The sequence below is a fragment of the Scyliorhinus torazame genome, chromosome 8, assembly GCF_047496885.1.
Source record: "Scyliorhinus torazame isolate Kashiwa2021f chromosome 8, sScyTor2.1, whole genome shotgun sequence".
In the NCBI taxonomy this organism is placed as follows: Eukaryota; Metazoa; Chordata; class Chondrichthyes; order Carcharhiniformes; family Scyliorhinidae; genus Scyliorhinus; species Scyliorhinus torazame.
This window is the reverse complement of record NC_092714.1, coordinates 207,949,345-207,974,640: the sequence shown is the minus strand read 5'-3', so window position 1 is coordinate 207,974,640 and position 25,296 is coordinate 207,949,345. Positions and strand designations below refer to the sequence as shown.

The 25,296-nt window shown below is 47.5% G+C and overlaps 1 protein-coding gene and 1 pseudogene across 1 annotated transcript in view; one reads left to right on the top strand and one right to left on the bottom strand.

Annotated features, from left to right (window-relative positions):
- Nucleotides 1-25,296, bottom strand: part of atp9a (ATPase phospholipid transporting 9A) — a 286,828-nt gene that overhangs the window by 50,994 nt on the left and 210,538 nt on the right. The window contains exons 22-23 of the mRNA XM_072514714.1: nucleotides 5,977-6,041; nucleotides 4,483-4,638 (exon numbers count right to left, since the gene is read on the bottom strand). Of these exons, the coding sequence (XP_072370815.1) occupies nucleotides 4,483-4,638; nucleotides 5,977-6,041 (221 nt within the window). The remainder of the gene's footprint in view (nucleotides 1-4,482; nucleotides 4,639-5,976; nucleotides 6,042-25,296) is intronic.
- On the top strand, nucleotides 1,883-2,088 carry LOC140428993 (U2 spliceosomal RNA; annotated as a pseudogene).

Below are 25,296 nucleotides of genomic sequence, written 5' to 3'. Positions count from 1 at the left end.
CTACTTGCCTTCAAACAAGCGCGCAACCTCAAACGAACCATTGTTTGCAGCAAACTACCCAGTCTTCAGAACAGCGACCACGACACCACACAACCCTGTCATGGCAATCTCTGCAAGACGTGCCAGATCATCGACATGGATACCACTATTACACGTGAGAACACCACCCACCAGGTACGCGGTACATACTCGTGCGACTCGGCCAACGTTGTCTACCTCATATACTGCAGGAAAGGATGTCCCGAAGCGTGGTACATTGGCGAGACCATGCAGACGCTGCGACAACGAATGAACGGACATCGCGCAACAATCACCAGGCAGGAATGTTCCCTTCCAGTCTGGGAACACTTCAGCATTCAAGGGCATTCAGCCTCTGATCTCCGGGTAAGCGTTCTCCAAGGCGGCCTTCAGGACGCGCGACAACGCAGAATCGCCGAGCAGAAGCTTATAGCCAAGTTCCGCACACTTGAGTGCGGCCTCAACCGGGACCTGGGATTCATGTCGCATTATATTCATCCCCCACCATCTGGCCTGCAAAATCCTACCAACTGTCCTGGCTTGACACAATTCACACCTCTTTAACCTGGGGTTACCCCATCTCTGGATCTGTAAAGATTTAATCACCTGCTAATGCTCGCATTCCAAGCATTGTTTGGCATCTTTGAATTTGTCTATATATGTGTTTCTGGAACAGACCTCTTCATTCACCTGAGGAAGGAGCAGCGCTCCGAAAGCTAGTGACATCGAAACAAACCTGTTGGACTTTAACCTGGTGTTGTAAGACTTCGTACTGTGCTCACCCCAGTCCAACGCCGGCATCTCCACATCAGGGATACATGAAGTGAGAGATCTTGGCGTACAGGTACACAGGTCCCTAAATGCAGCAGTTTAAGTGGACAAGGCTGTAAAGAAGGAATGGTCTCCTTCATTGGCAGAGGTATAGAATATAAAAGTAAGGATATAATGTTGGAATTGTATAAAACACTGGTGAGGCCACAACTGGAGTATTGTGTGCAGTTCTAATCACCACATTATAGGAAGGATGTAATTGCTCTGGAGAGAGTGCAGAGAATGTTTACAAGACTGTTGCCAGGGCTAGAAAAGTGCAACCATGAGGAGAGATTAGGTCGGCTGGGGTTATTTTCCTTGGAATAAAGAAGGCTGAGGGGTGACCTAATTGGGGGATACAAAATTATGAGGGGAAGAGATAGAGTGGACAGGATAAAATTGTTTCTCTGGATAGAGAATTCTAGAACCAGGGGATATAGATTCAAGGTAAGTGACAGAATGTGGAGAGGGGACATGAGGAAGAACATTTTTACGCAGAGGGTGGTGGGTGTCTGGAATTTGCTGCCAAATTGGTGGAGGAGGCAGAGACCCTAAACTCTTTTAAAAAGTAACTAGACCTGCACCTTAAGTTCTGTAAACTACAGGGCTATGGGCAGTGCGGGAAGTTGGGATTAGAAAGGGCACCTCGCTGTTCTCGGGCTGGCATGGACAAGATGGGCTGAATGGCGGCTGAATGGCCCCCATCTGTGCTGTAACTTTTCTTTGGAAAACTGCTCCAATCTATGGGCAGAGTCTTGTGAAGCTCCAGGGAGTGGGAAATCAGGCGGTCGGGGGCATTTAATTGAATGCAAGGAAAATGTCAGTTTCCCGAATGACGGGATGAAAGTTGGTCATTAATGTGGCGTCAGGTTGAGGGCGTATTATGTTTCCTGATGGCAAGTGGTGGGAGCCTATTTTTAATACATTAGCATGTCATGCATGCTCATTAAAACACAACTGCACCAGACTAAATTGCATTTTTGAAATTACATATGCAGCACTTACGACAAACATGTGCCTTCTAATTCATGGTTGGTTAAAGGCTGCATGCAGGATCGTTTCTCGGCCTTTTGGCGAAGATCAAGTGTAGTATCTGCTCAACCTTTTGGCTAAGATCTGTTATGTCCCTCTTGTGGGGACCATGAATTGGATTCAATATGAATTTGAATTGGGTTTTGGAGCAGGCAAGGAGCTGGATTAGGGGTTCGCCCCTGTCCACACTCTGAGCTCTGGCTTTGTAACTCTGAAAAAGTAATAAAAAAACGGCTGCATGCATCAGGCAAGGTAGCTTTTCTGGTGGATTTGGATTGAGTAGGAGCTGCTTTTCTTGTATGCAGAGCTTTGTTGAACCAGGGAGAGGAGGCATTGATGCATTGAGATTGGGTGATGGCAGTTGTGTGTAACTGCATGCCATTGTAATGTAAGAGTAGGGGTTAATGTGGGGAATAGAGAACAGCACATCTCATGGTGTGATGTATAGAGTCACATGGTAATAGACTCAGAGAACAGTCTGGAAGGAGCCTGCACTGGATCAGCACCATGCACGGAAGTAACTGGGATCTGTACGTAGTTAAGGATCAACAATGAATGATGTACACTTAAACATACAAGTCTCAAGAACTCATCAGTAAGACATCAAACAAACAGATAGAACAACATGGTGGCAACGATGGGATGAAAACTGGTATTTAAATGATGAACCCAGAACAGAATCCCAATATGGAAAACTAAATGTAGCTGGATGCTGGTCAGAGAGTTGTGCGCCTAAGAAGTAAAATTGAAGAAACAGTTGAAGAAGCTTTGCTACAGACTTAGAAGTTGAGGAATCCACCAGAGTGAGTGGCGGTCCATTGCAGAGTGAAGGAATCTGGTCAGATCACAAGATGAGTGAGCAAAACTACAATATATCCATACTTACATTGCAGAAGAGTGAGCAGTTCCAGGTCTCAGCCACAGAGAACAGCTGAAAGGGAACTGTGGAAGGAGTCTATGGCTGGCACGACAAGATGTATGGCTGTGCTGCACTGGCGTGATTTTTTTTAAAGTTCAAAAGCAAAGTGGCAGAGTGGAGAAAAGCCGACAGAGTTGGAGTGAGAATATCGTTTTCAGTTGAGTCCCTGGCATCTTGCTTGGGGAGAAAAGTTCATGCAGTGTTTTAAGGAAAGGAAAATAAGAACAAATTGCTGCTGTTTAAAAGCTTAATAAAAGAACAGCCATGATCTTAGGAAAGTTGTTGAGAAATGAACTGGCTGAAATGAAAATCAAGAACCAAGAATGTCAAGACTTTTGAGCAGTTTCAAGGAAAAGTAGAAGTCCTCACAAAGGAATGTGAAGGATCCCAGATACAATCAGCAGAAGTAAAATTAAAGAATGTGAGCTTGAAGGATAGCACACATCAGACGCTGCTGAGAAAAAAACTGTTGATGTAGGGAACCAACTTTCATGTATGGAAGATGAAGGGTTGGAACTCCAGTGTGAACAGACCAATGACATTCTTGAACTTCGGTCCAATCTGAAGAAAGTAAAAGCTGAGGTATGAAGCGTGGAAGAGCAAATGCTGACTTTAAAAGCAGCACGGGGCAGCACGGTAGCATAGTGGTTAGCACAGTTGCTTCATAGCTCCAGGGTCCCAGGTTCGATTCCCGGCTTGGGTCACTGTCTGTGCGGAGGCTGCACGTTCTCCCCGTGTGTGCGTGGGTTTCCTCCGGGTGCTCCGGTTTCCTCCCACAGTCCAAAGATGTGCAGGTTAGGTGGATTGGCCATGCTAAATTGCCCCTTAGTGTCCAAAAAAGGTTAAGTGGGGTTACTGGGTTGCAGGGATAGGGTGGAGGTGTGGGCTTGGGTAGAGTGCTCTTTCCTAGGGTCGGTGCAGACTCGATGGGCCGAATGGCCTCCTTCAGCACTGTAAATTCTATGAAAAGTAAAATCCTGAGAAAAAGATTAACGATCTATCAAGTGAATGAATGTCTTTATAACATAGAAACTTTCTCTGCAGAAATTGGAGAAATGTCGGTAAAACAAAGTGTAATAAGGGTCCTGGTCAATTGCAGAAACCCCCTCTCAACTTCAGGAACACTGAAGCCAATAGTTACAGAACCACTCTTATATTTATCCAATCAGCTAAGTCAGCACAGTCAGATAACTGAAGCGGCTACCTTCTGGATTGTGAAATTTGTATGCTGTTCATCTTAAATCCACCAAGAAATCAGTTCTGGTGTTGGAATTTTGATGCCTTCTCTCAAGAAAGATAAAAATGGTTGCTGAAGATAGATTAAAGATCTTCCCCCACCCCCATATTTGGCTGATGAAAACTTGCCCCTTGAGTGTGCTCTCGCACGCTGCTCAACTTTCTCCTGCGGTATCCCAAGGAGAACAGGTGGAAGCTGGGATGGGGTGGGAGGATGGAGGAGGGGTGCTGGGAAGGGAAAGAATAATCATAGATGTTATCCTTGTTGTGAAGTGATATGTGAAATTATATATGTACAAAAATGCCATGAAAGTACACTCCAAATGTCACTTCTTATTACAGATGACAACTGACCTGCTATATATCTCCAGCATTATTTTGATGCCTGTGCAATTGTGTCACTTTTCACATTTACTTTGCTATGTTTAATTAAACAATTGTTTCCAAGAACATTGTGGTTTGGTTACCTGCATGGTGCTTATACACAGGCTCCTGTGAATCACAAACTGGCTAAGGGCAGCTGATCTCTTGTAGCTGTTGCGCCCATGAACCATCAGCAACCGGCCAAGGTGTTTGAACTGAGTTATAGAGAAATCTGACGCCAAAGATGCCTGCTTTCCTTCCTGAAGAAGTTCAAACGAAAAATATATTACTTTGTTTTGCAGCATGGACTTATCTTAAATTGCAAACTTTAAAGCGTAGTTTCTGACAAACAATGTCTACCAGGTGGGACAGAAGGAAAGAGAAAAAGAAGCCAACTGAACTAGAATCTCACTGAACTAGATTCAATCGCAGGTAACTGAGATGAAAGGTCAGTGTTCTCACCTCATTCCATGACTTAAATCCAGATTAAGCATGTTCATGTTTACGCCATTAAAATTCCAGCAGTTTGCATTAGTCGCGCAAATAGTGTAAGGGGACATTTATTCCATTCTACTTTACATTCTACAATGATTCATGTAAAGCTAAAGCTACTCCAGTTAGCATTATTTCTAAAAGGATCGGCCGACAAGGAGCTAATACGTCCATCAGTGCAACACACTTAACTAATTCCATTAATTAAACAGTGCTCAAAGTAAGTCGCAAATTCCTCTATCTTATGATCTAGTTTGTAAAGTTGCGAAAGGAAATAAAGAATTTGTGAAGATCTTTTGATATGAGTGGGTATTACTTGAAACCTTTTTTTAAAATCCATTTCCAGAGCCTAAATACTGGTAAAATAAATGTGTCTCCAAACTGTTTTTCTTTGCGTTTTCCTCGGATTTCCGCAGGAAGATTCCTTTGTTTACATATATCTGCCAGTTAATTTCTCCTTGAAACTGGTCTCTCGTGATCACCCCTTGTCACTTAATTCCTGTTTCTTGTGGCCTCAGTCTTTCTGGACTGTGACCTTTTGCTTTGAAAGTACTGAACCTTTCTGGTTGACTTTTCTCTTTGAAACCTTTTTTTAAGCTATAAAATATACACACAACACAATTCATCCACACATTCAAACCTGCCACTTCTTTTGTATAAAATATATATAAATTGCACTAAGTTTCTGTTTTACAAAGCTGGTACTTATGGTCCAGCCTTCTACTTCCCTCGCACATATCTCGGAAACCCCTGACTCAAGCTTAATTTTGTGGTGTTGCCTCACTTGCCATGGCTAGATGCTCTCAGGTAGCACACAACATTGTGCTGGGCCCTGCAATACTGATGCTGGCTCCCTGCGATATGAAGGCAAATTTGCTGGGATGCACTAAAACTGAGAATCGGCTGGTTAGACGAGACCTGTGGCATTGAGAGTGGACACTGCCAGTCAAGATTAAAAGCAGTTTGCGGGAGGGGGGGAATGGAAGGGACCATAGGCCGAGCCAGAAGCTTACTTGAAGTTAACTTGACTTAGATTAACCAGGACAGACCATGAACGTGTGATCAGGTAAACACACTGATGGGTTTCTAAATCCCAATACCCTTACCTTGCCTTCAATCCCCACTCCACAGTCAGCAGCCTGGATCATACTAACGTCGTTTCCTCCGTCACCTGCAAACAAATATGCATATCTAAATTCCAAACTCGTTTAAATCTAACACATATTATGTGCAATATACTTCTCAGTCTCTAAGTGCTGAGTAGGGTAATTCATGTTATTCCTGTTTACTATCAGGACAGGCTAGATGCCATTTAAGGGGACTGCAGAAACTACATTACAAACACTGTTGCACTTGCCTAATCATCCTCTGGTAGAAAGCAGTCTGATGGTTTAGTGAGTAAACACACTGGTTATAGTAGAATATGTGCACCACAAACAGCTCAATTACATTTCTGGATGTTAAAATGAATGGAAAACCTACAGCATATTCTGTTTTAATTTATCTGATAAATAAAATTATAAATGGTCTCCACTCTGAGATTTCTCGGACGTGAAAACGTCACTCCTCATTTCCACAGGCACAGTAACTCCTCTCCCAAATATCCATTTCTCACTTCTCTCTCCCCTTACAATGATTTCCCTATAAAACCAATTTTTTTCATCACTGCCCCACTGAAACCACAACTTGGGCTCATTTTATTCCGCCAGCGTAAGCACCTTCTCAGGTTTCTACCGCCTGGTTTGCAGAGCTCCCTCCTCATGTATGATTTGTGCAAGAAAATTGGGAATAATTTCTGCTTTTTCTCACTTGAGGGATGAGCTGCCTTCCTGCAGCTGGTCGGGAAAAGAAATGAGAGGTTGCAATGTTCATAATGTCAATAATAAAGTGCCAGAGTTCAGCCCCAGTTGGCTGTAACGTTAAACATGCATCATGCAGCTACATTATGATGACTTCAGCCCAAATCCATGAAAGAGTATGAGTAAACCCCAGCTGTTCAAGTGAAGACAAGCATCCAGCAGAGGGCATTAGAGCAGAGCTGCTGATTGGCTGTTGCAGGGGAAATTTTCATACGTCCGTTGTGGTCACCCTAACTTGAAGGTGTACCTGAGCAAAAGACCCTAGCTGTTCAAGTGAAGACAAGCATCCAGCAGAGGGCAGAGCTGCTGATTGGCTGCTGCGGGGGAAATTTGCATACGTCCATTGTGGTCACCCAGCTTGAAGGTGTACCTGAGCAAGAGACCCTAGCTGTTCAAGTGAAGACAATCATCCAGCAGAGGGCAGTAGAGCAGAGATGCTGATTGGCTGTTGTGGGGGAAATTTGCATACATCCGTGTGGTCACCCTAACCTGAAGGTGGTTTGATCAAGAGGAAGGTTCGAGGGCAGGTGGAAGTAGAAAGATGTTGAACCGTGACGTCACAACCTGCAGGTAATGGATTGGCTGGTGACTGGTAAGTAGTTTTTCTTTTCTTTTCTCTCAGGTGTTATCGTGCGGGGCGCAGAGGTTGCTGAGTGAGTGCTTGCTGAGAAGGGGAGTGAATAACAGGTAAGCTTTTTCTTTTTTTATCTAGAGGGGTTCGCAGGGAAGGTAGTGCAATGTGTCTCCTGCAGAATGTTTGAGGTGAGGGACGCCGTCAGTGTCCCTGCTGATTTCATCTGTGGGAAGTGCACCCATCTCCAGCTCCTCAGAAACCGCGTTAGGGAACTGGAGCTGGATGAACTTCGGATCATTCGGGAGTCAGAGGTGGTCATAGATAGAAGCTTCAGGGATGTAGTTACTCCGAAGATTAAAGATAGATGGGTGACGGTGAGAGGGGCTGGGAGGAAGCAGTCAATACAGGGATCCCCAGTGGTCGTTCCCCTGAGTAACAAATATACCGCTTTGTTACTGTTGGGGGGGGGGGACTTACCAGGGGTAAGCCATGGGAGTACAGGTCTCTGGCACAGAGTCTGTCCCTGTTGCTCAGAAGGGAAGGGGGGAGAGGAGTAGAGCATTAGTCATTGGAGGCTCCATAGTTAGGGGGATAGATAGGAGATTCTGTGGGAACGAGAGACTTGCGGTTCGTGTGTTGCCTCCTAGGTGCCAGGGTGCGTGATGTCTCGGATCGTGTTTTTGGGATCCTTAAGGGGGAGGGGGAGCAGGCCCAAGTCGTGGTCCAGATAGGTACCAACGACATAGGTAGGAAAAGGGATAGGGATGTAAGGCAGGAATACGGGGAGCTAGGGTGGAAAATTAGATCTAGGACAAACAGAGTTATTATCTCTGGGTTGTTACCTGTGCCACGTGATAGCGAGATGAGGAATAGTGAGAGAGAGGAGTTGAACACGTGGCTACAGGGATGGTGAAGGAGAGAGGGTTTCAGATTTCTGGATAATTGGGGCTCATTCTGGGGTCGGTGGGACCTCTACAAACGGGATGGTCTACACCTGGAAAAGAGGGGTACCAATATCCTGGGGGGGAAATTTGCTAATGCTCTTCGGGAGGGTTTAAACTAGTTCAGCAGGGGCTTGGGAACCTGAATTGTAGCTCCAGTATACAGGAGGTTGAGAGTATTGAGGTAATGAGTAAGGTTTCAAAGTTGCAGGAGTGTACCGGCAGGCAGGAAGGTGGTTTAAAGTGTGTCTTCTTCAATGCCAGGAGCATCCGGAATAAGGTGGGTGAACTTGCGGCATGGGTTGGTACCTGCGACTTCGATGTCGTGGCCATTTCGGAGACATGGATAGAGCAGGGACAGAAATGGTTGTTGCAGGTGCCGGGGTTCAGATATTTCAGTAAGCTCAGGGAAGGTGGTAAAAGAGGGGGAGGGGTGGCATTGTTAGTCAAGGACAGTATTACGGTGGTAGAAAGGACGTTTGATGAGGACTCGTCTACTGAGGTAGTATGGGCTGAGGTTAGAAACAGGAAAGGAGAGGTCACCCTGTTAGGGGTTTCTATAGGCCTCCAAACAGTTCCAGAGATGTAGAGGAAAGGATTGCAAAGATGATTCTGGATAGGAGCGAAAGCAACAGGGTAGTTGTTATGGGGGACTTTAACTTTCCAAATATTGACTGGAAACGCTATAGTTTGAGTATTTTAGATGGGTCCGTTTTTGTCCAATGTGTGCAGGAGGGTTTCCTGACACAGTATGTAGATAGGCCAACGAGAGGCAAGGCCATATTGGATTTGGTACTGGGTAATGAACCAGGACAGGTGTTAGATTTGGAGGTAGGTGAGCACTTTGGTGATAGTGACCACAATTCGATTACATTTACTTTAGTGATGGAAAGGGATAGGTATATACCACAGGGCAAGAGTTATATCTGGGGGAAAGGCAATTTTGATGCGATGAAGCAAGACTTAGGATGCATCGGATGGAGAGGAAAACTGCAGGGGATGGGCACAATGGAAATGTGGAGCTTGTTCAAGGAACAGCTACTGCGTGTCCTTGATAAGTATGTACCTGTCAGGCAGGGAGGAAGTGGTCGAGCAAGGGAACCGTGGTTTACTAAAGCAGTCGAAACACTTGTCAAGAGGAAGAAGGAGGCTTATGTAAAGATGAGGCATGAAGGTTCAGTTAGGGCGCTCGAGAGTTACAAGTTAGCTAGGAAGGACCTAAAGAGAGAGCTAAGAAGAGCCAGGAGGGGACATGAGAAGTCTTTGGCAGGTAGGATCAAGGATAACCCTAAAGCTTTCCATAGATATGTCAGGAATAAAAGAATGACTAGGGTAAGAGTAGGGCCAGTCAAGGACAGTGGTGGGAGGTTGTGCTTGGTGTCCGAGGAGATAGGAGAGGTGCTAAATGAATATTTTCCGTTAGTATTCACACAGGAAAATTACAATGTTGTCGAGGAGAATACTGAGATTCAGGCTACTAGACTAGAAAGGCTTGAGGTTCATAAGGAGAGGTGGTAGCAATTCTGGAAAGTGTGAAAATAGATAAGTCCCCTGGGCCGGATGGGATTGATCCTCGGATTCTCTGGGAAGCTAGGGAAGAGATTGCTGAGCCTTTGGCTTTGATCTTTAAGTCATCTTTGTCTACAGGGATAGTGTCAGAAGACTGGAGGATAGCAAATGTTATCCCCTTGTTCAAGAAGGGGAGCAGAGACAACCCCGGTAACTATAGACCAGTGAGCCTTACTTCTGTTGTGGGCAAAATCTTGGAAAGGTTTATACGAGACAGGATGTATAATCATCTGGAAAGGAATAATTTGATTAGAGATAGTCAACACGGTTTTGTGAAGGGTAGGTCGTGCCTCACAAACCTTATTGAGTTCTCTGAGAAGGTGACCAAACAGGTGGATGAGGGTAAAGCAGTTGATGTGGTGTATATGGATTTCAGTAATGCGTTTGATAAGGTTCCCCACGGTAGGCTACTGCAGAAAATACAGAGGCATGTGATTCAAGAACAAACAAAGAAAAGTACAGTACAGGAACAGGCCCTTCGGCCCTCCAAACCCGTGCCGACCATGCTGCCCGACTAAACTACAATCTTCTACACTTCCTGGGTCCATATCCCTCTATTCCCATCCTATTCATGTATTTGTCAAGGATTCAGGGAGATTTAGCAGTTTGGATCAGAAATTGGCTAGCTGGAAGAAGACAAAGGGTGGTGGTTGATGGGAAATGTTCAGACTGGAGTCCAGTTACTAGTGGTGTACCACAAGGACCTGTTTTGGGGCCACTGCTGTTTGTCATTTTCATAAATGACCTGGACGAGGGCGTAGAAGGATGGGTGAGTAAATTTGCAGATCACACTAAAGTCGGTGGAGTTGTGGACAGTGCGGAAGGATGTTACAAGTTACAGAGGGACATAGATAAGCTGCAGCGCTGGGCTGAGAGGTGGCAAATGGAGTTTAATGCAGAAAAGTGTGAGGTGATTCATTTTGGAAGGAATAACAGGAAGACAGAGTACTGGGCTAATGGTAAGATTCTTGGCAGTGTGGATGAACAGAGAGATCTCGGTGTCCATGTACATAGATCCCTGAAAGTTGCCACCCAGGTTGAGAGGGTTGTTAAGAAGGCGTACGGTGTGTTAGCTTTTATTGGCAGAGGGATTGAGTTTCAGAGCCATGAGGTCATGTTGCAGCTGTACAAAACTCTGGTGCAGCCGCATTTGGAGTATTGCGTGCAATTCCGGTCGCCGCATTATAGGAAGGATGTGGAAGCATTGGAAAGGGTGCAGGAGATTTACCAGAATGTTGCCTGGTATGGAGGGAAGATCTTATGAGGAAAGGCTGAGGGACTTGAGGCTGTTTTCGTTAGAGAGAAGAAGGTTAAGAGGTGACTTAATTGAGGCATACAAGATGATCAGAGGATTGGATAGGGTGGACAGTGAGAGCCTTTTTCCTCGGATGGTGATGTCTAGCACAAGGGGACATAGCTTTAAATTGAGGGGAGATAGATACAGGACAGATGTCAGAGGTAGGTTCTTTACTCAGAGAGTAGTAAGAGCATGGGATGCCCTGCCTGCAACAGTAGTGGACTCGCCAACACTAAGGGCATTCAAATGGTCATTGGATAGACATATGGACGATAAGGGAATAGTGTAGATGGGCTTTAGAGTGGTTTCACAGGTCGGTGCAACATCGAGAGCCAAAGGGCCTGTACTGTGCTGTAATGTTCTATAAACAAACGCTTCCAGGAAAAGGCTATTGGTGTGTATCCTGCATATAATGAATCTTCAAGGCATGCATTGAAATTAATTTAAACCAGTGTGAGAGGTATGTAATTTCAGAGTACTTAGACCACTGAATCAATGGAAGACAATAGTGGACTCTTCCAGCTTCATTAACCCAGTAGGACCCAGAAAAGTAAACCTTTTCGTCTGTTGCCTCGAGACACATGCTTTGTTACGGTTGGCAATTACACTTTTTTGTTAGGCCGCTTACCTATGGATCCTCATAACGAGAAATTCTGCTTTATGCCTCGCTTGCTCCATTGGAGAAAAAATGGCGGGATTCTCCGTAGCCCGACAACGAAATCGGGAATGGTGATTGGGCGAAGAATGGCTCCCGTCACCGAAATCGCAGTTTGACGCTGGGTCACGATGCTGCGCCCCATCCAAATTGGCGGCATTGAGACGCGCGCCACGCGAAGTCCCAACCCCGTTGGAATGTCATTAGCGGCCCGCCTGCGATGCTCTGCTTCCAATGGGCCGAGTTCCTGACGGTGTGAGCTATGTGTGGCCTCAGTGGTCGTGAGCTTGGTGTGGTGCCTGCGGACGGAGAGAGAGGGCGTGTAGACAGTGTCCAGCACCGCTGCACTTGGTCGAGATCCGTGTCACTGGCCAGGAGGTTTCTGCCAGTGCGGGGGGGAAATGGCCAGGAGATGGGCTGTGGGGTCAGGGTGGGCTGGTATGTGGTCCAGCACAGCCGGCGCCATCTTTTCCAGCACGATTGGTGCGTGTGTGGGGGTATGGGGGTGTAGGCGTACGCGCGGCTGCGGCCTATCAGCCCTGGCATGTGACCCAGCGATTCTCGATTGTCTTCCGTGCGTTCCGTGGGTGTTTCACACGATGCCGGTGCTAGGCCTTCACTGGTAGCGGAATCGGTGAGGTTTCGTGCCTATTTTCCCGTTGTGAAACACCACGGATCCTCCATTGGCGTCGGCGCTTAGCCTCAGGTATGGAGAAACCAACCCCATGTGTCCACCCTTCGGCACTGCCTGAAGATATGTTTTGAAAAGTAAGACCCTGCCCTGTATATCGGAATGGCCGCTGCTTTAAGCTGCGGCACATAACAGCCAATCTAGCAACATACAAGCACCAAGCCAGAGGTATTTCCACACTGGAAGCTTGTGAATGTATGAACATTATCCCAGATATATGGAAAATTGAGGCTTACCACAAACAATGTCTCAAGATGTCCAGTTACAGAATCACAGAATTGTTCAGCATCAACACTTTACATACATCCACTTACATTCATCACTCACTTCTACAGCAGGTTCGTTGATATTTGGGAAAATTGGGAGAATTGTCTTTTATTAGAGTGATGTCAAGCACATCCAGTTCCTTAATGAATAATAATTTTGCATCATGCAACACCGTCATCGAGCTTTGAGTTAAGGAAATGTTATATCTGGTGATGTGTTTCATTCCTCTCCTCTTGTACACTCCTAACTCATATGATTTTGGCAACATAGAACACAACAACCGCAGGTTTGATCCTGGGTATATGCCGAGTTAACTGATCTTAGCTGGGGGGAGTCTTTGTGAGTAATGTAATTAGCATAATTGTTCCTGAGTTAACAAATTGAGCAGGGTGGCGGGGGGGGGGGGGGGGGGGGGGGGGGGGGGGGGGGGGGGTGTAGGCGTGCCTTCGCACTCAAGTTGCGACCTTCCACCTTCAGATGCTGCAGCGATAGCTCCATGTCAAGCCCCATCCGACATGGTGAGCCTTGGTGACGTTTTTTTCTCCGCCAGTTGCTCAGCCTGAATAACAACATTCAGCTTCCTGAGGGATCTTCGTAACTCCGTGCAGGCGTTGCCCGTCTACCAGGACCTACCAAGTGTGTGGAATCTGGTCGCCTCGTTCCACAGCTCTCCCCCGTCTGGACTGTCGGCCCATGTCAGGGAGCCGCTGCTCAAGAATCCGCATCTCCACCAAAACCATTTCCAGTAGCTGGCAGAGGGACAGGCTTTGGCCACTGTGGTGACCAGGATTGGAGACGTGCTGGGTGGCGGCTGGTGTGGGCTGGGTGTCACCCACAAGTAGGCGCATTGTGCGGCAGTGGAGTTCAGCTCATGGCCAGTGCTCCCATAGCCTAAAAATAACCAGGACCCTATGGCACTCGTGGACTCGAGGAGGCACAGTGTGCAGTGAATTCATGTCTGAACGCACTCTATCTCAGATAGAATTTCACATCGCCCCATGCCCCGAATCCCCCTTCAGAGCCAGAGCCCCACAGTCCTTGTACAAATGCCCACCGTGCCCTTTCGCACTGCGTAGGAGGGTTTCCTGTATGGGCTGCTGCTGCATACCGTTCACTTCCTTGCCCGTTACCTGGACAAGCCTTGGAGCGCCTTGTTGCCGTCTGGCAGTGGAGGTCCCTCTGCGGAGGAATCCTCCCCTTAACACTGGGGACCTGGGGTTGAGGGTGTTGCGCGCAATCGTCCCACACAACCAGAGGTTGCATTGGTTTGCAGACTCCCAAAATACTTGCCCTTCTTGCGGCCTTGTGGAGTCTGTGGACTATGAGTATATAGGTAGCTTTAGGCTTTACCACCTTTTCAGTTATTTAGCCAATTTTGGTTGCACTTCAGCCCCACTCTCCTAATCTATGGGCACCAGCAGGAAGGAGGAGGATTTCCTCGTGAACCTGCTCCGGGGCATGGCCAAACTCTCTATAAACAGGTCCAGGCAGCGGCTGGCTGAGGTGGCCATCCAACCCGAACGTCTGCCCCTCTACCACTGTAGCCATGTAAAATGGCTAACTCCCGATTAGAATGGCCAAACCCCGATTTAAAATGGCGAATGGAAGAGGCTGATGGGAAAATCAGCCAACAGGACTCAAATAGACAGCTGCAGGTAAAACAGTGTATTCGCCTCTGGGGAACCCAGACCGAATTCATACCTGCAGCCATCAACATAACAACACCCCAGCCATCTGCATATTAATCAGCAATCTCCAGGAACAATTGATACAAAATAGACACACAAAGCCAACCCAGACCTTTCGGCGCCAGCAGGAGCTGACACAAAGAGAGGTAAACGACTACCCCTCGATCAAAGAATCGCTCCAGCATTGGAGAATATCGAACCAAGTGATTGGGACCAAGTCCAATCACTTGGAACCAGGTACAAGGTCCGCCCCGAGAGCCGGGAAGCACCTGGGGACTATAAGAATAGGGGCCAAGTTCAAATCGACCCTTCTTCCCTTCTTCTCCTCCCGGCTGCACCCTTCTTCACTCTCTCCAACAACAGCCGAAAGAAACGTAAGTCTTACTCCAACGATCGCTACCAGATAGACACGCCTGACTATCGACCTGTACCAGCTTTGAATCCCGCAGGCTCAGAACCCATACGAAAGTCCATTCGTTTCCCTGACCTGGTGGGTCATTTCCAAAGTTAAGCATTGGCCTGTTAGTTGTAGGAAGTAGCTTAGAAGTAGAATTAATGTATAAGTATTAATTGCTGTATATAATAAATGAGCGTTGATTTAACTCTTACTAAGCGGTGTGTTGGATTATTAATCATTACTCGGACTTGAACCACGTGGCGGTATCAGAAAGATACCTGGCAACTCAAGAGCAAAGGTGCCAGAATAAAAGCAATTAAACTAAGGCTAAAACCAGCAACATTTTGGCGACTCCGCCGGGACCCGATCTATAAGTGGAAAACCACTCCGGGAGAACCCTAGAAATTTGAATTAGAAACGCAATTGGATACAGAAAACCACAAATGTTCAAGCAGTTCTGATCAATAGTCATAATTCGGAAGTGTGTGTATGCATGCGTAACTAACAGGGCTATAAGGTAAAACTGATAGATTTTTGTTGCGTCAAAACTGTCGGAAGTCTGTATTTTCGGAAAATAGCGAAAGCCGTACCCGCATCTACACACTGCCTTAGCCCCTTGTTCCAAATTTAGAAGAAGCAGTCGGATAGGAAAGATGGCCATGCAGGCAATGCAGCGCCTCATGAACCCAGAGGAATTTGCGGTCGCAGCGACCAGCAGCAGTAGGGTGGGACAGTGTCCCATTTGGGAGGAGGAAATCTGGAAATATCTCAAGGGCAAAGGATGGCCCCTGTGGAATGATTTCTGCGATAACGATGAATCAGGTCCCGGGAGTATAGGGCATACTTGGTGGGAGAACCTGAGTGAGATACACAAAAAGAGCTTGGGAAAAGCTCGCAAGCCGATGGCAATCGTGTCCTGTTTGGCACAATTGCGAGGCACAGAGGATGTTGTCAAGACACTCCGCAAAGAAGTTGAGGGCATACATCGGATGAGCAAAGTCGATGTAAGCGAAGTTGAAAAAGAGAATTTAGAATTAAGGAGGAAATTGGCAGCAAAGGATGAAGAGGTGGCTGACGCCAAACGGGGTCACCAGTCTTGTCTGGCGCATTTAAGAAGTTTCCAGTCACAGTATGAAAAGGCCTATCAGGACACGCAATGTGCAGTCCTGGTAAGAAAAGAGACAAAAAAACAGGTAGAGACGCTACAGAAACAGTGTAGTGATCTCAAGGCAGCCTTAAGAGCACTCCACGCTGCCACCACAGAACAAAGACAGAGCACCATAGATCATGCAAAGTGCCGGAAGCAGATTACAGAGTTGCAATCAATGCTTTCTGTTCAGAAAGGATTTCAGGAAACATTTGGGGAAAAGTTAGACCAGAAGACGGCCCTGATTGGGAAGAGTTACAAGAAACAGCGCAGAGATATGTTCAAGGAACATGTGCGCATGGAAAGACCCAAAAGAGAAAAGCACCCCAACCCCCCACACAACAGATAGTTCAGGCTCCAATGAACCCTGTAACCACCCACCGCACGGCCACATCGGACGATGCGGAATTTCTATATTCCACTCACTTAACAGTGACCCAATTACGGGACGCGTGCGAGAAGATCACACCGTTCCTCCCCGCCTCAGACCCCCACCATTTATTTGCCACAGTTAGACATCAGGCGAACATGTACGGCCTGGATGAGCGAGAGCATGTAAAGCTCACGGTTTTAAGTTTAGATCCGTCGGTAGCAGCAGCCCTTCCCGACCCACAGAACGTAGGAGGAGGCACCCTTGCAGAAATGCAGACCGCGATCCTGGATGCGATCGGGTATAACCGGGGTGACCCCGTAGGTGGCCTCAACAAATGTAGGCAGAAGAAATCTGAGCACCCCACAGCGTTCACTGGACGCCTGTGGATTCACTTCACAGCAGTCTTCGGAAACGTAGACCGTGCCCATTTGTCCCCAGACAACATGGCCAAGTGGACCCGCACCCTTATCTCCCATGTCACAGATGCAGGACAGAAAGCCTGTGCTAGTTATGATCCCTCAGAAGAAGCGCATAACGAGAAGTGGGCAGTTAAAAGATTGTCCCGCGTTTGGGAGCAATCTGTTCAGAGCAAACCCACCGTTAAAAATAGCGAGGAAAAGCAGGCCGCCGCAGACATGCAGGCAGTAAAAACACACCAGAACCCCGCAGGGGTAAATGAGGGAAAGAACAGCCCCCCACACAAGTCACTAGAGTGTTACAACTGCAGACAGTTGGGACATTTCGCCAAAGAATGCAATGCCCCTAAAAAGCCACAGAGAGCCCAACAGACAGGCACTCTGATTAAGAAAAAGACAGAGCCCATTCATAGCGTTAGCGCCCGTTCGGATCAGACGGACTTGACCGGAACGGACTGACGGTGTACGGGCGCCCCCAGTTGGGTCTGCGACACCTTTTGGGATAGGTCAGGGCGACCCGTAGTCGCAGCGAAAATTCGTGGACAGCCTATCGAATTTCTTTGGGACACAGGAGGGTCCCGCACCACCATAAATTCCTCCACCCTTTTTCAAAAGGACACGTGGCCCACTACAGCCACTATCACCCTCAGCGGCTTTACAGGCCACTCACAGCAGGGACACATCACAGCCCCTGTACCCATTCAAATCGGAACCATAACCACCAAACGCCCCGTAGTGTTAGTAGACCTGCCCCACACAGCAGAACACATTCTGGGAATTGAATTCATGAATTCCCACCAGCTTTCATTCGATCCTGTCAACCAGTGTGTCTGGAAGATGGCAAAATTCGCTAGAGACCCGGCAACGCTCAACATAAGCGAATATATGAACAAAATTAGCGCCGTAGGCGAATTTTGGTTCGACCCGACCACGATCAGCACGGACAGACAGGTTAGGGCAGTCCTGCAAAAGAACAGGGCAGCATTCGCAACCCACAAGCATGACTGTGGACGGATGACTGGCTCCGTACAAGTAACGGGACCTGACCCGAGACCCCAAAAACAGTACTGTTTTCCCCAAGAGGCAGAGGAAGAAATCTCAAAAGTGATGGAGAGCTTATTAGAGCAGGGCGTACTTAGATCAGTAGCCTCCACTAATAATGCCCCGATTTGGCCAGTGAGAAAGCCCGATGGATCATGGTGACTGACCATTGATTATCGTGAGCTCAACAAAGTCACCCTCGCAGCAGCCCCCACCGTAGCAACAAGTCCCGAGATCATGCTCAAGCAGGGATTCAATTCCCGCTACTTCACGGTTTTGGATATCAGTAATGGATTCTGGTCCATTCCATTGGCAAAGGCGTACCAGTACAAATTTGCCTTCACCTTTAAAGCACAGCAGTACACGTGGACATGCCTGCCACAAGGATTCCCCAACTCCCCCTCCATTTTCCACCGACAGCTGGCAAATGGATTAGCAAAATTCTCTCGCCCCGAATGTCTGGTACAGTATGTAGACGATCTACTACTGCAGACAGACACCAAGGATATTGAGCTTCTGTCCGAACTCCTGGAATTGTTACATTCAATTGGTTGTAAAGTCAACCCCAAAAAGGCCCAGATTTTGGAAGAAAAAGTGGTATATTTGGAAACAATTATCACGCACGGTAAACGCGAAATCGAGCATAAAAGAATTGACTCGATTGCTAAATTGCCCCTTCCCCAGAACATTTCAGCCCTCCGGTTGTTTTTAGGACTGGTTGGCTACTGCCGAAACCACATTGACGGTTTCGCCAGCAAGGCAGCACCCCTCTCAGACCTCTTAAAGAAAGGAGCCCCCTGGGAATGGCTTCCGCAGCATACGGATGCTGTGGACTCATTAAAACAGGCACTCATAGCAGCCCCTGCACTACAAGTTCCAGACCTGCTTTCCCCTTACGCCATAGAGGTAGCGACCACAGACCGCACCCTTTCAGCCGTGCTCCTCCAGGAACGGCACGACCAGTTAAGACCCGTAGCCTACGCCTTCTGACTTTTAGATGCTGTGGAACAGGGATTTTCAGCTTGTGAGAGGCACCTGCTCGCAGTTTTCTGGGCAGTCCAGTACTTTTCATATATTACCGGACTGAACCCCATCACAATTCTGACCGAACACACCCCCACCCAACCGTTACTGGACGGATGACTCAAGGACGGTACAATAAGCCAAATAAGAGCAGCCAGGTGGACCCTTCTCTTTTCCACAGTCTTGGATGGGAAGCGCATAACAGGTTGCGGGATTTAAGTCGAGGACGCCCAGGGACGCGCCCTTGAGGAAATAGCGTTGAAACTACCCGCGCAGGCAGCAGAGCTTGCGGCCATTGCATACATAGTTGAGCACCCAGATTCCATCCCCAGCCCAGCAGAGACATACTTGGACAGCCTCTATGTCTATAACAGCCTCACAGAATTTCTGCCCCTGCAGGAAGCAAGAGGATTTGTTTCCGCAGATGGGAAACCCCTCCCCTCAGCCCCATTGCTCCGTCATATTTTAGAAAAAGCCCAGAACAGGATTTTTGGCATCATCAAAGTCCGCAGCTACCATTGTTCCTCCCCCCGCTGGAAATGTAAAAGCCGACGCACTGGTTAAGGCAGGTTCCAGGCATGGGTATTTTTGGAAACCCCCCGAAAGCGCGCCAATGAGTGCAGTTCAGGTCACACAGACTATAATCGAGGATCTAGTAGAGGCCCAGAAGCAGGACAGCAATCTCACTGAGATTGTAAAGGGAAAGTATCCCGCCTCCTACGAAGGATTTAGAAATACACTGACCACACATGACGGTGTGGTGTTAAAGGACACCCTTTATGTGGTTCCTGAACAGGACAAGAACCAATTGATTTGGTTGTTCCATGACGGTCATGGACATCAGGGAATCGATCCCACTACAGCCCAACAGCTTTGTTGGTGGCCAAATTTAAAGGAAGATGTAAGCCATTACACAGAAAATTGTCTTATCTGTGCGCAGAATAACCCCGACAGATATGCCAAAAAGGCCCAACTCAGCCACACCCGACCAGTTAATGGCCCCTGGACTAACCTCCAGATTGATTTTATAGGTCCATTGCCCCCTTGCAGGAATGGCTATAAATATGTACTTGTGGTCATAGACACATTTACAAAATGGGTGGAAGCATTTCCAGCTGCACAAACACTGCAAAAACCACAGCCAAGTTTCTAACCCACCACATCTTTACAAGATGGGGACTCCCCCGCAGCATTGAATCGGACCAAGGTTCTCATTTTATGGGACGTGTCATGCAGAACGTCCTCACGATATTTGGCATCACCCAAAAATTCCATACTGCATACCACCCACAGTCGAGTGGTATCGTGGAGCGCATGAATCGGACCCTACCCTCAGAAAAATGGTCCAGCAGAACAACACCACTTGGGACTCAGTCCTCCCTTTTGAGCTGATGTTTTTGCGTAACACTATTTCTACATCCACAGGTTACACCCCACACACTCTCATGACCGGACGCCCCATGAAAGGGACAGAATACTTGTTAGGTTTGGACCTGACCAGCCCCGAAGTAACGGCCCTCACACACGAGAAAGCCGTGGAGCAATTAGTTGCTAATGTAAAAACGGCTCAGTTAGCAGCCGCAGTAAAATTGGGCACCAAAAAGAAACACAGCAAGGCTTGTTTCGACAAGACAGTGCATGCAATGGAGTACGATATCGGACAGCATGTGATGCTGTCTCTATATAATCCCAGCACATTCCTGTCACCTAAATACTCGGGTCCGTATTCTATTGCGGACAAAGTAAGCCCATCCGTTTACAAAATCAAGTACCCCAATGGTAAGACTGCGTGGTTTCATATTAACCAGTTGAAGGTTTATGGAGCACAGTCGAACCACGCACACCACGTCATGCTTGACGCAGCAGACCACACCCCGCCCACAGCCAACGTAACCCGACCAACCCCCACCACGTCCAGCCCAGCCACGGACTCGACCGCGACTCCACCCCCGAAATATACACTCCGCCCCGGAATTCCCACAGACTGCAGCAGCAGAGACAGCGACTGCGACTCGGACGATAGCCACAGCACGCCTCCCTACTATCCCCATGCAACCGGACACACACCCAGCGACTCCGACTACGATCCCAGTGATCCCTTCCTGATCACTTTTCTGAACAAACCCCACCACCGACCACCGAACCACACTGACGACCCCGATTTTGTCCCCACACAACTAGACACCAATTATTGGCACCGTGACAACTCATACCGACTCGTCCGCCCCCAACTCACACCATGCAGCCCTTTCAGCCCTAATCCACTCCAGAGTTTGGCACCCGGGAGAAGGTGACGACCTTGGGTCTGACTCCCAAGCCACCAACCCCTTTGCGACCCTGTTCGCAACTGAGAACTGAGGTGTCCAGATGATGTTTTAAAGGAATCGCTTGGGAAAAGTGGTGTCCTTCCTGATGGAACCTGCAGAATGTTTTATGTTGTTTGTAAGTTTGTTACATGTTGTATGTCCGACAGGAGAATTATTCTCACTGCCACACGCCCATTCAGCAGAAACCTCTGAGGACTTGCACTTAGAGACCCACCGTTGGCAGACGCTTGTTCAGCGGAACTAGCTTATCTGCAGATACTGGTCAACAGACCACACGCTTGTTCAGAGGAACTAGCTTTTCAGCTGATACTTGTTCGGGTATCGACCCCCGATCATAACTGCCCTTCTGGTTCGAAGGATAGAACCACTGCGGCAGCCCCACCACGATGACTACATTTTTGCCCCTTCTTGTCGGTTGCTCAGGCAGTGGAGAAACGGCTTGAGACCCGCCCTGCCTGGGAACCCCCGCTGGTCAATCACGCTCGGGTAGGGAGATACGGCATTGGTAGCCGTCCTACCCGGGGACTCCATCCACCTCTTACCCGTTGCGGCCCATACGCACCTCATTTGGCATTTTTCATTTCAAAAAGTTTTGTTTGTTTAGGGAACCTTTAGGTTGCCCGCCATCTGCTATTTACATCCTGGAACATTTGGATGGTAAATCAGCACTGGTTCATGATTGGGAAGTGTGCTGTGTCCTAAAATTTGTTTTTTGAAAAAAAAATGAGGGAGTCACACGTAGTGACCAATTATAAAGGGAATAATTGGCACTAAAGGACAGACACACTAGCATACCAGATATTAAACAAAGATAGTTACAGACACTATACTTGTTTTTACAGAACTCCAGAAGCTCCAGGACCGGAGAAAATAAAGAGAACACAAAGAAAGAAAAGGACCAAGAACAGCCATGAGGACTTCCTTCAAGTGGATCACCCTTGTGTTTATGGACATTTGGTTGCGCGTGAACGCGAACCCCATGACTTCAAACCCCCCAGCCGTTAATGTTTCACTGCCCCGCAGTACCCAGAGCCCAGTCGCCAGCGACACTGCATCTTCTTGGTGTGACAGGTTCATAACCTGTCTTATGTGATCAAAACACTACTAGCGTTGGCGATACACTGCTGTGTAGTGCAGACTATGCGCCTACGTAAATGGAGAAGGAGAGCCTACCGCGCTCGAACCCCGGTATATAGGATCAGATCCCCTATATTCGGTTACGACCAGACCCCCGATCCCCGCGATCTATAATAAAATAATAAAGGGCATTCACCTGCGTTTATTATTGTTGTTGGAAATAAAGAGATGTAAAAAACTTTTTCATGAACAAAAATAAAAAATTGCATTATCCTGAGCTTGACTGCCAAGCCAGGAAAGACTGTATGAAATACTGTGATTTTTGTTGTATGATTGAGGAAGATAGGGTAATGGAATGTTTAGCGAGGGTAGTATATCAAGGATAAATTAGAGGTTCCAAGTTTGTTATTTTGTAATGCATGTCCCTGTCTGACATAGCGCCCTTAGAATTGTTAGTTAAAATTTTTTGTGCATAGCTATGGTCAGTGCAGAGGCCATGTAGGAGATGTCCCCCCCCCGGTCAAGGAATGGAAAGTAACAATCATGATGTGATCCTTCACGCTTCGCGTTAGGATCACAAGGAGGGTATGTAGCCATGTAAAATGGCTAACTCCTGATTAGAATGGCCAAACCCCGATTTAAAATGGCGAACGGAAGAGGCTGATGGGAAAATCAGCCAACAGGACTCAAATAGACAGCTGCAGGTAAAACAGTGTATTCGCCTCTGGGGAAGCCAGACCGAATCGATACCTGCAGCCATCAACATAACAACACCCCAACCATCTGCATATTAATCAGCAATCCCCGGGAACAATTGATACAAAATAGACACACAAAGCCAACCCAGACCTTTCGGCGCCAGCAAGAGCTGACACAAAGAGAGGTAAATGACCACCCCTCGATCAAGGAATCGCTCCAGCATTGGAGAATATCGAACCAAGTGATTGGGACCAAGTCCAATCACTTGGAACCAGGTACAAGGTCCGCCCCGAGAGGCAGGAAGCCCCTGGGGACTATAAGAATAGGGGCCAAGTTCAAATCGACCCTTCTTCCCTTCTTCTCCTCCCGGCTGCACCCTTCTTCACTCTCTCCAACAACAGCCGAAAGAAAGTCTTACTCCAACGATCGCTACCAGATAGACACTCCTGACTATCGACCTGTACCATCTTTGAATCCCATAGGCTCAGAACCCATACGAAAGGCCATTTGTTTCCCTGACCTGGTGGGCCATTTCCAAAGTTAAGTATTGGCCTGTTAGTTGTAGGAAGTAGCTTAGAAGTAGAATTAATGTATAAGTATTAATTGCTGTATATAATAAATGAGCGTTGATTTAACTCTTACTAAGCGGTGTGTTGGATTATTAATCATTACTCGGACTTGAACCACGTGGCGGTATCAGAAAGATACCTGGCGACTCAAGAGCAAAGGTGACAGAATAAGAGCAATTAAACTAAGGCTAAAACGAGCAACACACCTACATTCGTGGCTGTGGTATCCCCGGAGACGGAACATGTGGAGACCATTGGCAGTGTCGAGCCTTCCGTGCCAGGTGGACACCACGGGGACCTGGTGCCTTATCGACCCCTTAATCATATTTTGGTTTGATATTCTGGTTTCATTTGTGATTTGTCCCTTTCAGGGACTTTCCCTTTACGTTGTCCCTCGGTTTGTTTGATTTAGTTTCCTTCATTATCTGATTTGAACCAAAATAGTTGGAAATCGGGTATGGCTCCCACTCTTGATTACAATCCAGCCAGTGAGCCCATCCTGTCCCATTCCGTCCTGCCTCACGAACAGTTGTAAGTGCTTCCATGTGGAAGCTTGCTGCGGACAGGATTGGACTCAGCTGTGATCCACTGCTCCTTCTCAACCCACCCGAAGGAATGCCCTACTGGTGCTTGTGTTCCAGCTGTGCGCATGACCAATGGCCACTTTGCGGAGGATCAGAGGGCTGCCAGCAGCTGAAGCATTGTAACCAAACAGAAGTCACAACTCCAGGAAAGGGGAGACAAATAGTCATAAAGAACCTCAGTAAAAAAGCACAGTCTGTGTTTACTGTTAGATCCATGCGCTGCTTTCTTGCAGTCAGAGGGTGGCGCTGTTTAATGGCAGTGAGACTGCAGGTTCTGCCTTTGATCAGAGTTCACATGGGCATTCTTCTAGGTCGCAAAATAAACAAAGAGGTTAACACTTCAATTATCTTTGCACTAAAAATGGTCCCATAAATTAAAGAAATTACAGATTTGTCTCACAATATACATGTTGGCTGCAAAATTCAGCTCTTCAACCCCCATATTTTCAGCACGTTGGGCATTTGTTTTGAATGCAAAAGGGTGTCTGCACCCCCCCCCGGTGGGGCCCACACTACACACCATTTGGTGCGGGTGTTAAGAGCGAGCACCAGAATTATGGAGGGAAGGTAGGCCATGACATCAGTCAGGCTGGAGTGCCGATTTGACTAGGAGTGCCATTTTCAACTTTAACGCATCAGCTGACACCCCCACTTAAACACACACAGTTAAACATATATTCAAAAGCAGGGCTTCCCTCCAGTGTTTCTGAAAGGAATCTTAAACTACTTTCTCGTTAATTTCTGAGTGATTTTTAATGGTTCGGTCTGAGTTTGTAGGAATATTGTGAACTTTCTACTGCATCCACACGGAGGTCTTGGTTCTGGTCAGGTCACTTGTTCTCGGTCACGGGTGCCGTGCTCACCATTCTCCTTGGGCCACAGCATGTCAGGGCAACTGAGCAAAAACAACTCAGAGGGCGGAGAAGGAAAAAGGGGATGAAGGTGGTGAGGGGGGGGGGGGAAGAGTCTCAACAGGAGGCCTTACCTGCCCAAAGTCTTCAGGGAGTATGCCTCTTCCTCAACCATACTGAGGAATAGTGTGCATGACATCTGTGTTTTGCAAACGGTGTGTTCACTGAGCTCCGCCACTTCTTGTCAACGGACCTGCAGCCATTCAGCAGGCATAGGACAATGATGCAAGTGGCTGTAAAGGTGAGAGCGAGAGGGGGACCATCCATTTACTTGTGCCAGGATTCTCACAGACTGGAGTAGGCAACATCAGTAACAACGCC